The sequence below is a fragment of the Nyctibius grandis genome, chromosome 5 (genome assembly GCF_013368605.1).
Source record: "Nyctibius grandis isolate bNycGra1 chromosome 5, bNycGra1.pri, whole genome shotgun sequence".
Lineage (NCBI taxonomy): Eukaryota > Metazoa > Chordata > Aves > Nyctibiiformes > Nyctibiidae > Nyctibius > Nyctibius grandis.
The window spans coordinates 61,083,754-61,096,468 of record NC_090662.1 but is presented as its reverse complement, the minus strand read 5'-3'; the positions used below and the strand labels follow the sequence as shown (position 1 = coordinate 61,096,468).

The following is a 12,715-nucleotide window of genomic DNA, read 5'->3' as shown; positions in this document are numbered from 1 at the left end:
CCAACAGAGGGGGCTAGCTGGGCAGGGGTAGGGGGAACCTTCCCCCCAGGCTGAGGTGAGCCCCTCCCCGGTGGAGCCTGAGCACGCCGCTGGGGCCAGGGCCATGGTGTTACCAGAAAACAGTATCCAAGAAAACCCTCTAAACCAAGTGATAGTTTAGAAAGCCGACATCGGTTTATTGCAGCGCTGGGTGCACAGGGGATCTCTCCTCCCAGCGTGCACACCCAGGGACAAAAGCATACTCATCATATACATTATAGAAAAATTAATATTCATACAATTCCAAGAAAAGCCCACCTATTCCAAGAAACTTATGCATATGCTAATACATTATGTAATTGTCTTTGCGCATGCGTACTAAATTGGGGAAAGGGTCTTGGGTGGGCTCTGGTGGTCTCTAGTGGTCGTAATCCCCCCATAGTTATGCTGTCCCTGTATAACCCCACTTCTGCACAAGCATGGTCGAGGCCTTTCTGTTGACACACGCAGGTGGCTCCAAGGGGAAGATATTGTTCTGGTTCTTACAGGATTTATCTCTTCTGGCGCCAGAGCTGTGAATCAAGTCATTTCAGATACTGCAAAGACATTGTTCACAGTCTTGCTTATCTCTGGCCCTTCTTTGTAATTAGTGAGGAATTTAACAGAGACCTTGGATTCTCTAAGACTAAGCACAAGCAAGAGTCAGTGATGACTATAAGTGTTATCAGTCCCAGAAGCAGACCCTATCTACAAAACATGCCGTTAGCTTCAGAACGTACTGTTATTTTAGCTGAAAGGAAAATTTCTGAAAGAAAAATTGATTCTGTCGAAAGGTTCCACAGAATAGGGCTTTTAGGGCCTACTTTGAGGCCTGCCCCTACCAACCCTCTGGCACCAATGGCGGCACCGCCGCCGCCACCGCCAGCGCCGCTCTCAAGATGGCGGCAGGAGGGAGCCAGCCCCGCCCCCCGCGTCCCCGTCCCCGTGGCAACGCCGCGCGCCGCGAGCGGAGGGGGGCGGGGCTCCGCCGGGCGCTCAGCTGCTTCCGGGCTGGCCCCGGCGGTGACGTGTCGGCGGGTGACAGCGGCGGGGGCCGCGCGCCGGGAGGCCGCTTCCGGTGAGCCCCGGGACCCCCCCCCCCTCACACCCCCCGACCCTCAGCACCGCCTCCCCACCCCCCCCCCCCGCCCAAAAACGGCCGGGCCAGTGCCCGCTCCCCCCCCGGGTCTGCGGGCTGAGGCTGGGCCTGAGGCTGGGCCTGAGGCTGAGGCTGAGGCTGGGGCTGGGGCTGGGGCTGGGGCTGAGGCTGGGGCTGGGGCTGGGGCTGAGACCCCGCCGTCAGGGCCCAGCGCCGAGCCCCGCCATGCCGGGCCCAGCCCGGTGAGAGGGCGGGGGGTGGCGGACACGGTCGTACCGGGCAGCGGCAAAGGGCTGTGCCTGACACGGTGCGAGGCCGCTGCCGGGAGGGTCGCAGCACGGCGGGCTGTCGGCGAAGCCCTGGCTCGTCGGTGGTCGGTGGAGTTGGAGGCTGTGGTAACGGCCTCGGGAGGCCGCTGTGGTGTGGGGCAGCGTCACCGTGCCTGTGGTGCTGCCGAAGGGTGAGGGAAACCAAACCGTGTCTGCTAATTACCGTCCGAAATTAGACAGAAAATGAAACAGGAGGGTTTGTGCGTGGGGAGATAATGAGGCTTTTTGTGAAAACGAGTTGCAAAAAGCTTTGTGTGGTGCCCCGAGGTAGGCGATAAACGTCAAAAAGTGACATAACTTGTTACAAAGTCAAGAACAAACCGGAGATGTTTAACGGACGGAGGGGATAAAACTGTAAATGTCTGTGGCAGCCGTGGTGCTGGGCAGGTAGAGCGTAAGAAGGAGCTGCTTCCAGAAGAGACCGCGCTTGGTTCCGTGCTTGGGAAATACTGCACACGTGGGGGTTTTGAAACATGCAGCGTGCAAACTGGAGGGCTTGGGGACACGGTTAGTGGTGGACTTGGCAGTGCTGGGTTAACGGTTGGACTCGATCTTAAAGGTCCTTTCCAACCAAAACGATTCCATGATTCTGTGACTTTCTTCTGTCTCATTCAGAGCAGAGAATCAGAGACACTGGACATGCCTTTCATCTTTGAACAGAGACCACAATGTGGCGTTCAAAAAAAAAAAGGAGAGGAGAATTGACAAGGGTGACAGGTTGGTTCTCTGGAGTTTTCTGTCGAGATCACTGGTTTATTGGGGTTTATTCTGTTCTTTCTTCCCAGGGAGTTTGGAATAAGCAGTTTCGGGTGAAACAGGCTCCACTTAACCAAAACAATGTTTGCAGATTTGGACTATGATATTGAGGAAGATAAGCTGTGAGTATTTTGCTTGTTTTTGCCTTGTTTTTGCTAACAATAGAAACAGTCTTTGCAGCCAAGACCTAATGGGAGCAGATAAATTGACCTGCTCCTGACTCTGTGTGCTGAAGAGTCGGACTTGCTGTTCAGTCCTCATTTCTTGCTGACTCTGGGGACTGGGGATGAGGCATCGCTGTGCTGGTGAGCAAAGGAGAACACTTTCTGTTGCTCTGCAATGACTGCCCGAGTTTCTCATTGCAAAGCACTGATGACAAATCTTCTGTAAATTAGTGACCTGAGCCAGAAAAAAAATTATTTGTAACAGAGGAAAGATACTAAGAGGCAGGAAGAAGTGGAGAGAAAGAAACTCTGGACTCCTTAGGTCTGTAAGGAGGAGAACACTGGCATGTCTTGAGCAAGTAAAAGGTTTGATAAGATTAGCAATTAATTTGACCTGAAGCACTTGTCTTGCACATAATTGATGCTATGTAAGTTCTTTTCTCACTCCAGCACTAAGAGCAGATGAAACACTCTCTAAAACATGAGTGTGTTCCCTCAGTGCCTAGTGATGGATGAGGGTGTCTCTCCCACCTCTAATCCTTGCATGCAGTCTTAAAAAAGATAGCCCAGAAGGTCCTTCTGCTGGCCTGTGCTGATAGACTATGGCAGAGATAAGGTGATGAATTCACATGTGCAGTGCCCATTATGTTTCCAGTTTGTATCGACTTAGATATCAGAGTTGTTTCATACACATGCAGCTCTGCCTGCTGTCTTCAGTTATTCATTCCTTCTTTCCCATTCTAGGGGGATCCCCACTGTACCTGGGACAGTGACCCTGAAGAAGGACTCTCAGAACCTGATTGGGATCAGCATTGGGGGAGGAGCACAGTACTGCCCCTGTCTCTACATTGTCCAGGTGGGCACTCGAGGAGGAAGAATAAACCATCTTGGTAAAACAGTGTTGGCCCAAGAGATGGAAAGCATGGAGAGTCCTTTCCTATTTATTTTTCTCAAAGTGGGAGACATCATCTCACTTTCCAGTGAATAAGATTTCCTTACCCTAGTACCTAGTAGATGTGGGAGAATTAAATTAAGACTTCTGAAATTATCCTTCTTGGAGAGCAAGTTAGAATTCACAGGGAAACAGTGCGACATTCTCAAATCAAGAAATCCTTGAGGAAGTACATCCTGGAGGCAAGAACTTCCTGAGAGAACAAGATGATCAGCCCACCTCTGAGTTAGGGAAAAAAATGGGGCTTCACCATCAACAAAATAAACTGAGTTAAATAGGAGAAATGTAATCGTCCTTTTTTGCTTTTCAGCCTTGCATTCGCCTTTTTCTTCCTCTTGATTCCAGACTACCTGTGCTCTCTCTCCTCTCCGCTAGGTATTTGATAACACTCCAGCAGCCTTAGACGGCACCGTAGCAGCTGGTGATGAAATCACGGGAGTGAATGGGAAGTCCGTCAAAGGGAAGACCAAGGTGGAGGTGGCCAAGATGATACAGATGGTAAAGGTGAGAGGTAGGAGGGGGCCACTAGAGCTTCTGGGTCATAGTTTGCAGTTTATTGTCTGTTGGTAAAGGAAGCCACTGCTACTTGCTTCCAGCACAGCAGTTTTGGATTTGCTCTTTCTACAGGGAGAAGTGACAATTCACTACAACAAGCTTCAGGCCGACCCAAAGCAGGGCAAGTCTTTGGATATTGGTAAGACTGGTTTCTTTCTTCCTAGAGTGTTAAAGTGGTATGGAGGGGTGAAAGACTGGTCCCAGCTAAAACCCAAGTAAAATTCTGGTTCTGTTCTTCCTCTTAACTCAGTCATTTTCAGGTGGATACTGTCAAAGAGAATTACAGGTTTATAAAAACCCTTCTCTGGCTTCCTGAAATAGTCTTGAAAGTTAAATTGAGGCTTGACTGTTGTGGGAGATTTGTTTTTCTGTGCTGTGTTTAGCATGGATGATGAAACTCAACTAGACAATAATTTAACTTATTTATTTTTAATACACATAAGTTATGCTGATCTATTGAGAGTTTCAGCTGTACACAGAAATGTGTCTATCGAAAAACACTGGTTGCAGTTTCTGAGCTTGGAGAAGAGTGATGAAATATCTATCTACACTGAGTTTGGTACAACCGTAAATCTTATAGGAGAGAGGGGAGGCTTTATTTTTAAAACAAAGTGTGTGTTTTGAGCTAAACCTACACAGCTGTCTCCATTATATGGTCTACCTTTCTCATTTTCCTAAAAAAATCTATCTGTTCTTTTTGCTTACATTTCTTTTTATGGTGATTAAGGTGATAATGAATTGACAGGGGTTCAGGAAAATGGTGACGACTGAGATGGATTTCTGGGGAAACAAAAGTGCGGTGAGAGCTTGGTATTTTCCAGAGATGCTGAACACTGTGGCTCCAGCTGAGTTCTTGGGAGCTGCAGGCACTCGGCACCCCTGCGAGCTTGCCTGTAAATAAATGTAGCTGAGTCATCTGATTCCAAAGAGGGCATAATTGTCTCTAGTAATTTGCAGGGTATGACACCAAAGACAGAAATGAATTCCATCAAGGGTTTAACTAAGATCCAAAAGATAAAAGTAAGCAAAGGGGTAAGTTTGAGTATTAAATCCTATTTGTCCTGCTTTCAGCCTCATCTCCTGACTTCAGTTGAAGTAATGCAGCAAGTAGCATAAACAAAGTTTTGTTCCAAATATCATCCTAGGTAGCTTATAGCAAAGTGATTGATTGGAATAGTCTTCCAAAACAGGTGCCGGAGCTCTATTGATTGAAGTATATAGAATGTGAGAGCAGAACAGACAGAAGATAGAAGTGCTATGCACAGCTGGACCAAACATCTAGTTTCTATGTTATTCTTTTTCTGCTCACTGCCTCCGTAGTGAGTTAAGTTCAGACTGGCTAGTTTTTTCAGTGCCTGAGGAAATGGTGAAGTATGCTAGTGTGCTTTTCATGCCCCTAGAAATGACCCTTATCCTGGTTTGCAACTCTCTTTTGGCCTTTAGTATTGAAGAAGGTAAAGCATCGACTGGTAGAGAACATGAGCTCAGGGACAGCGGATGCCCTGGGGTTAAGCCGAGCCATACTTTGCAATGGTAAGTATTGTCCAGGAGGACATTTTCTTAAGGGATCACTTACCCTCTTGTGCTTACCAGCTTTTTATAGTTACTTGCATGTTCCACATTACTCCTTCATAATTCTTTTCTTCTGCTATACCTCACTGTTGTGATTGCCTCTGCCCTTCCTGAGTGATACATCCTGTCACTGGGGCCATTTAAATGTTAGCTAAGGTCAAAGTAATTTAAAGTGGGGACCCACTTAGTGAGTGCTGATAGGTGATGACACCACACTGTAAAACTAGTTAGTAGTTATTTTAAAAGCTTCCCATGTTGGACCAGGGAACAGGCTTTAGAGGTGAGAGAAATTTGAACCAAAATGTGAAACTGGTGTTTTTCCAGTTGGTCAAGTCTTAACCATGTCCTGTTTTCGACTGTTGTAATTCTGTATTCTGATTCTTGTTTCCATTTAGATGGACTAGTGAAGAGATTAGAGGAGCTGGAGAGGACTGCAGAGTTATACAAAGGTAAACTGTGTCTTCCATCAGACACCAGATGGGAGAGAGGGATGCCTCCATTATGTTTCAGTGAAATGACTTAAATGTTTTTTCTGGCTTCTATCACAGGCTTGACAGAGCACACCAAGAATCTTCTCAGGGCTTTCTTTGAGCTATCCCAGACACACAGAGGTAAGGAACGTTGAGTGAAGGGAACAGAAATCTTTGACCTCCAGTTTCAGGAGTTTTACTCAGTACTCAGATGCGCGACTCCCTCACTCAAAGAAAACTTAAGTTTTGCAGAAATGAGCTGGGATGGGCTGCTCTCCTGGCATTAGTGGTCATGGTGCTGACATAGGCCCTGTCTTTCACATGAGACATTGAAGAGATGCCCTGCCAGCCTCTGGTCTTTAGGGAATATGTAGCATCATTCTCCAGCTAATTGCAAGGTTATGGGAAGGAGTTGTAATATTGGAGGCAAGATTCTTCCCCAGGGTCAACCTCTTCTTTCATCTGTTTGTATTTATTACCCTCATCCAGCATTTGGAGATGTTTTCTCTGTCATTGGTGTACGGGAGCCGCAACCAGCTGCCAGTGAAGCCTTTGTGAAGTTTGCTGATGCCCATCGCAGCATTGAGAAATTTGGGATTCACCTTCTGAAAACAGTTAAGCCGGTAAAGAATTTAACCATAGGAGTAAAGAGTATGGAGCAGAGGGGGATCTAGAAAGACAGAAGCCTGTCTTTGAAGGTGTGGTCTTAAAGATCATTCATTGTGGGAAGAACTGTCTTTGCCTGCTTTCCTTCAGGGAGCTCTCTTCATAAAGAACCTAAGAGGTAATGTAGTGAGTATATCAATCTTGGCCCTTTGACTTTTGCACATGAGTATATTCCTTTCCTTTTCTTTTGGGAATGAGTAGGTAGTTTGATCAGTGTAGTCCCTAGAGCCCTTTCCCTGATACTGGTACCCATAATTAAAAGATGTCACTATATTTAAAAAGAGTTTAGATAAGCAGTCCAGGAGCAATTTAAGGATTTCAATCAATATTTTTGAGTGAGGGTCTCCAGGGGATCTGTCCACTCAGTTTGGCAAAGAGAGTATTAAATGTTGATTTGAGCACCACTTTAAGTGCCATGTTGGACGGACAATGTTGGGTAGTGGGCCTCTGAATCAGAGCGAGCCATTTCCAGGACTAGTTGAAACTGAAACAAGATTATTTGAAAGATGACAAATTCCGACTAGAAGTGAGGCATGCATGTCTAACGCTAGAACCACTTCCCAGTGACTGTAATGGATGCTCTAACCATGGCAATTCTGAGTCAAGATCAAATATTTTCTTTCAGACACGCTCTAGTTAAAAAGAGTTAACTCGAGGCAGTCTCATGACCTGTGCTGGTTAGAAGGTTGCACTTGATGAATTGTAGTCATGTTTTTTGGTCTTACATTCAGCAACAGGATGTTTCCCTTGCAGATGCTTACTGACTTGAATACGTATCTGAATAAAGCCATTCCCGACACAAGGCTGACTATCAAAAAATACCTGGATGTCAAGTTTGAATATTTGGTGAGCTGCTCTTTGTTATTTTTTCTTTTTTTTAGTGCTGCTTGAAATTAAGTTTCCTAGAATCATGTCCTGAGGGTCACATATAGCCTACACAATCACGTGTCCATCCTTCCACAACCCATGCAAGAATGCATTATTTTTTTCAATTCTTTGTCTATTGCCGGATTACTCAGATTCAGACACCTGCTTTTGACCCAGCAGTTCTCACTGGTAAGAGAGATCTCCCAGAACCCAGATGACTTATTTTCTACATGACCAAATTAATTTCCTTATTTATTTGTAAAGTGTTCCTATGCAACTTATGCTCTTGAACTCCCCTAAATAGCTCACCAGCCTCAGAGTCCGTATTTTTCAGGTAGTTTTGGATAATCTTTCTTTAGCCAGATTAAACCACTGTCAAATCATGTTTGTTTTCATTTAGACCATGCTTTTTCCCCCCTTCTCCATTCCACTCACCCCTTGTTTTCTGCACCCCAAAAAATAGGGTAGGATTATTAAGTGCATCTGTTTTATAACTGTAGGAATCTCTTTCCTTTTACCAGTTTAGAGAAGTATTTGGAGTTGCAGCCCTAAGGCAAGTGAATATGGCAGCATCTCTTCCCACATCAATCCTTCCCACTGTTCGTCTTTTTTTTTTTTTTCCCCCCCCTCTTTATTTATTGCCTCCTCATACTTTTCTGGTACTATGTTTTCCCAAACAGTAGATGAATGCAGCATTTTTCTCTTACTTAGGTTATACTTATCTAAAGTATTTGCTCCTATAATATAAATAATAAGTGCCTCCTCTTTCTCCCACTGTTTTCTCTCCCCATCTTTCTCTAAATATGTTTTCTTTCCACCTGGCATGTTTACTATACTCTGATAGCTCTGTGCTTTCCCCAGTGTCCATAGCTGCAGCATTGAAGGAAGGCTTGAAATGGTACAACCCTATGGCTATGGGTGATAATGAAATTGCTTCCAATTCTTAATACTTCCTTCTTGTTTTGCTTTTTGCCTTTTGTTTTTTGTTTGGTTTTTTTTTTAATCCTATGAAGTCGTACTGCCTGAAAGTCAAAGAGATGGATGATGAAGAGTACAGCTGCATTGTGAGTACCAGTACTGTGGCAACGACAACTGCGTGCTCTGTTTCTGCAGCTTCCCTGTGCACACTGCCTCGTAATTGCAAAAGCACTGCTCTGCCTGTGTGAATACATCCTAAGAATTACACGCGTTTGTTCTTAACATATTAGAAAATGGAGATCCTTAAACACTACCTAAGAAACAGTGCCATAACTGTCATGAATCACTGGTGCTGTGGGAGAGTAGGGGGACCAGATGTCTCCTCTGCAGCTTGTTTGCTCGGTGGTTGCCTGTCTCAGTGTTTAAGTAATATTAGCTTGCGTAAGGAGGATTAAGGTGTTATCTTCACAGATTCCATTTGTGTGTAGTGTACAGCTTATCATTAATTCTGGACTTGTTTGTGAGAAATGGAGGTTTAGCTGCTCTAGCAAAATGCATGTGAAAGCTGCATTTGTAGTTGAGGAAAATTGATTATGGGATCTCTCTTAGCAACAGGATTTTTCCTAAAAATAGGTAATTTAAAATCAGAAGACTTAAAAAAAAAAAAAAACAAACCTGGCAACATCTTCCAGTAACAGTTTGCTAACTGGTTTTAGAGTTTTACAACTAATCCTTAACAGCTCTGTTTAAGATAGCTAAAGGTGTCCCCTACATGCCCAGTTTCCCTGCCTAAAAATAAGCTCTTGTTTTATCCTAGTTATTGATCTCAGAGCAGGGATTTGAATTTTTGGAATGCCCAATTCCCAGTCCCAGGAAGGAATAAAACTTCCCTAACGCAACATTTAATTAAATCTTTCCTGCTAAATGGGAAGGAAAGAATCACAGTCTTGCCCAACAGAGTAACGTCTTTGGGTTTTGGCACGTGCGGCGTGCATTACCAAGCCATAGTCCGTAAGAGGATTTTTATGTATGTTCTGCTTACAGGTGCAAGAGAAGAATGCTGTTTTGCTGACAGATCTAACTCCTTTCTCTCAAAACTGTTATGTGGGACAACATATAGGTCCCTCCCTACTGGTTTACAGCGTTGTGTCTGGATGGTTTTAGATACCAGAGGGTTCCCTGTGTAGATGTATAATATGTTACGTGATCCATATAGGATGAAGCTTACAGAGGAGGGCAGAATTTTTTATGTCATTGATATAAATTAATACATCCCTCAGACCTTAGACTTGTTGTTCTTAGTGCCTGTCTTAAAAGTTCAGATAAGAAGCCATTCCACTTCTCCACGCTGGATTGAAAGGTGCCTGTCCTTCTGTCTTTGCTTAGTAGTGATGCTTTTCCTTACCGTGGTTGGCATGTATTTGGTTTCAAAATGGCCCCATTGACTGCCAGTTTGTTGACGTGGCAGTTTCATGCTTCCTGACTGCAGTTCCAGTGAGCTTGAGAGGGCTGTAATAACCCACAGTCATTGTGAGTCTGCATTGGTAGGCAAACTCTGTGTACAAGCACTGTTGTGGGAGTCTCTAAAATGGTGCCTTGTTTTTGGCAGGCTCTGGGTGAACCCCTCTACCGGGTCAGCACTGGGAACTACGAATACCGCCTTATCCTACGTTGCCGGCAGGAGGCTCGCACACGCTTTGCCAAGATGAGGAAGGACGTACTAGAGAAAATAGAGCTCCTGGACCAGAAACACGGTGAGTACCAGTGCTGTGTCCAGCACCTGAAGGGGTCAGGCAGACATGGCTTTGGCCTTCATGCTCCTCTTTTGTCTCAGCTCAGAAGTCTTTGCTGAAGAACCCTTCTGTGCCTGTGCTGGAGACATCCACCCTCAGAGGCCAAAAGGGATTAATGTGTAGGAAACTGTAACTAATACTGGTGAGGGAGGCTTGATCACAGCCTTTGTGCTGTGCTTGTGAAGGGGGTTTTCGCCTGATTTGTTCCCAACTTGTCTCCACTACAGTGCAAGACATCGTGTTCCAGCTGCAGCGTTTTGTCTCCACAATGTCCAAGTACTACGATGACTGCTATGTGGTGCTCCGAGATGCGGATGTCTTTCCCATTGAGGTGGACCTTGCCCGCACTACTCTAAACTATGGGCAGAAGGACACATACACAGATGGGGCAGAAGAAGAAGAAGGAGGAAGTGAGAGAGAAAGTAGCGGGAAGGAGGATGCAAATGGTGAAAAGCTCATTGATGATGCCTGAGTGTGCCGGCATGGCCAGAGGAAAGACTTTGCAGACTGTTATAGAAACATGTATTTCACATGGCGATTCATCCTCCATGAGTTTCTGTGTATGTCCAGCCTGGGATTCCTTCTCTGCTTTGGGTGGGGGTGGATGGTTGGATTGGGACCAACCTCTGCTTTCCTCTCTATTCCTTTGCTTGTTTGCTTGGATATTCCTTTTTCCTCCAGAGACTTCTGCTGCCCAATTTGGCTACTGAGGTGTAGGGAGGAAAGTCCCCTACCACACTGCCATGTGACACTGTGTGCAGCCAGGACACTGCTGAGTGTGTGGGATGCACCACTCCCCTCTGGCACCTGGAAGTCAGTTAAACGTCTGGAGATGATTACGAATGGCAAGAACAGTCCCTTCTGTCCTCCCCTTGTGCTACGGGAAAGTGTTAGCACTAGCATTGTTTTCTTCACCCCACTGCTTGCTGTCTCAAGCTTCCCATTCTCTGGCCTGTTTTAAGCTTCCTCTGTCTCTTCCAGCTGTCCCCACGGGCTGCAGGACCAATTTTTGCGGGATGATCACTCCCAGCTCTCTGTGCCACTGTTTCTTAAAAACAGGAGCGAGTCTGAACTGATGCCTAGGACTGATGGTGGTACATGTGATCTGATCACCCCCCCCCATCCAAGGGGCTGAGGGAAGCTCTCAAAGCAGGGGCTGGTGGAAGTCATTGCTTGGCATGCTGAGCTGTTGCAACCTGCTGCAAAGATTTGGATGTCTCTTCCCCTGGCTACCGTCCTTTTTGTAGTCCTCAAGTTCCTGCACAGCTGGCACTGTCTGCACACTCCATAGCTACACCCCAGGGCTAGAATCCTGTAGGATATGGCTCTTCCCTTCCCTGTGGGAAGGAGGGACCTGGCTCAGGAAGGAGCCCTCCTACTCGGCAGAGATGCTGAGGTGAATGTACTTTTCTGAGGCAGACAGGTTCCTGGGAATAACAACAAAGCTGCATGCATTTCCTTTCCATCGTTCTCCTCTCCGGTTCCTTGCAATGGACAACAACCAAATGTGCTTCTTCAGGATGTGCAGCCAGTCCTGCATGCTCTTCCCTTGTGCAGGTGCCAGGAGGAGCCACCTTAGAACCACAAAGGAGAGATCCCATCCTTAAACTAGAGAGGAGAGACAGGAAGCCTTGTGGAGAGAGGAAGTCATGGCCTGTAGGGAGAGGCTTTGAGATTGAGTGCCGTGTGTGAATAGCATACCACCCCTACCACCCCCTGCTCTCCTCTCTGCACAGCCATTTTGTGCTGCCTCTGGGCCAGCCAGAAGCAGTAGCTGATGTCCCATTCCCCCACACAAGGGGAGAAAGGAAAGGAAAACCAAGGTCAGTGAGGCTGCTTCTTTCCTCCTTCCTTTTCTCCCTCCACCCTTGTGGGCTGATCCCAGATGCAGATGGCACTTTCTCTTTTAGTGGGAAGCACAACTGCCAGGAGTGGTGTGCTTCTCAAAGGCAAGGGTTTTGACTTCTCTGTCATTACATTTTAGTGGTAGTGAGAGAAGTTATTCAAGGGCATTAATTTATGATCGAGATGTTTGTTTTGTATTGTTTTTTCTCTTTGATTTATTTTTGGAGCTTCGTCATCTCTGTGGGTGCTTGGAAAAAAGCCATCCATGGTCAAGCTGCTCTGGAAGATTTAAATGCATTCTTGATATACTGACTGTTGTCTCTAATAAAATGTGACATATTGTTTCCTGTCCTTCATGGGTTTTTCTTTAGAGATTTGTTTGCTCATCCTCCATTGGTTTTAATCTTAAACTATAATGATGGGAAGATGGATGTCATGTGCTGGCTACCTTTTTTTCTTGCTCATACTGCTAGATAATCTCTATGCCAAGCTGCAGTGGTCACTGCAGCACAGGTTTCCAGAGGAGGAAGCTTATAAATGCTCTGGCAAGGCCAGTCCTCCAACACCAGCTTCTCTGCATCTCAGCTTCCCAAGGGAACACCAGCCTTGTAAAGCCACCAGCCCAGTAGCATCCTTGTGCCCCTCCAGGGCCAGCTTCTTCACGCAGTTCAGCTGCTGCGTCACAAGCTTGAGTTGATGCTTAAGTCCCTG

The 12,715-nt window shown here is 46.1% G+C and overlaps 1 protein-coding gene across 2 annotated transcripts; it reads left to right on the top strand.

The window, feature by feature from the left end:
* The first annotated feature begins 1,027 nt into the window (after positions 1–1,027).
* Positions 1,028–12,348, top strand: PICK1 (protein interacting with PRKCA 1). Of its 2 annotated transcripts, none has more exons than XM_068400533.1 (13): positions 1,028–1,096; positions 2,232–2,324; positions 3,111–3,222; positions 3,694–3,822; positions 3,946–4,012; positions 5,317–5,406; positions 5,841–5,894; positions 5,994–6,056; positions 6,405–6,529; positions 7,335–7,427; positions 8,462–8,512; positions 9,976–10,120; positions 10,387–12,348. In XM_068400533.1, exons 2-13 carry the CDS (start codon positions 2,284–2,286, stop codon positions 10,629–10,631), a joined length of 1,215 nt encoding a protein of 404 aa, XP_068256634.1. In that variant the 5' UTR covers positions 1,028–1,096; positions 2,232–2,283; the 3' UTR covers positions 10,632–12,348. The 2 variants fall into 2 exon arrangements, with proteins under 2 accessions (XP_068256634.1, XP_068256633.1); XM_068400532.1 differs by having other exon boundaries at positions 6,405–6,538.
* Positions 12,349–12,715: the final 367 nt, after the last annotated feature.

Excerpts from the sequence above, each read along its gene's own strand:
- PICK1 (XM_068400532.1), top strand. The coding sequence starts at position 2,284 with ATGTTTGCAGATTTGGACTATGATATTGAGGAAGATAAGCT. Across the intron at positions 5,407-5,840 it reads CCGAGCCATACTTTGCAATG|ATGGACTAGTGAAGAGATTA; the intron begins GTAAGTATTGTC and ends GTTTCCATTTAG. Across the intron at positions 6,057-6,404 it reads GCTATCCCAGACACACAGAG|CATTTGGAGATGTTTTCTCT; the intron begins GTAAGGAACGTT and ends ACCCTCATCCAG.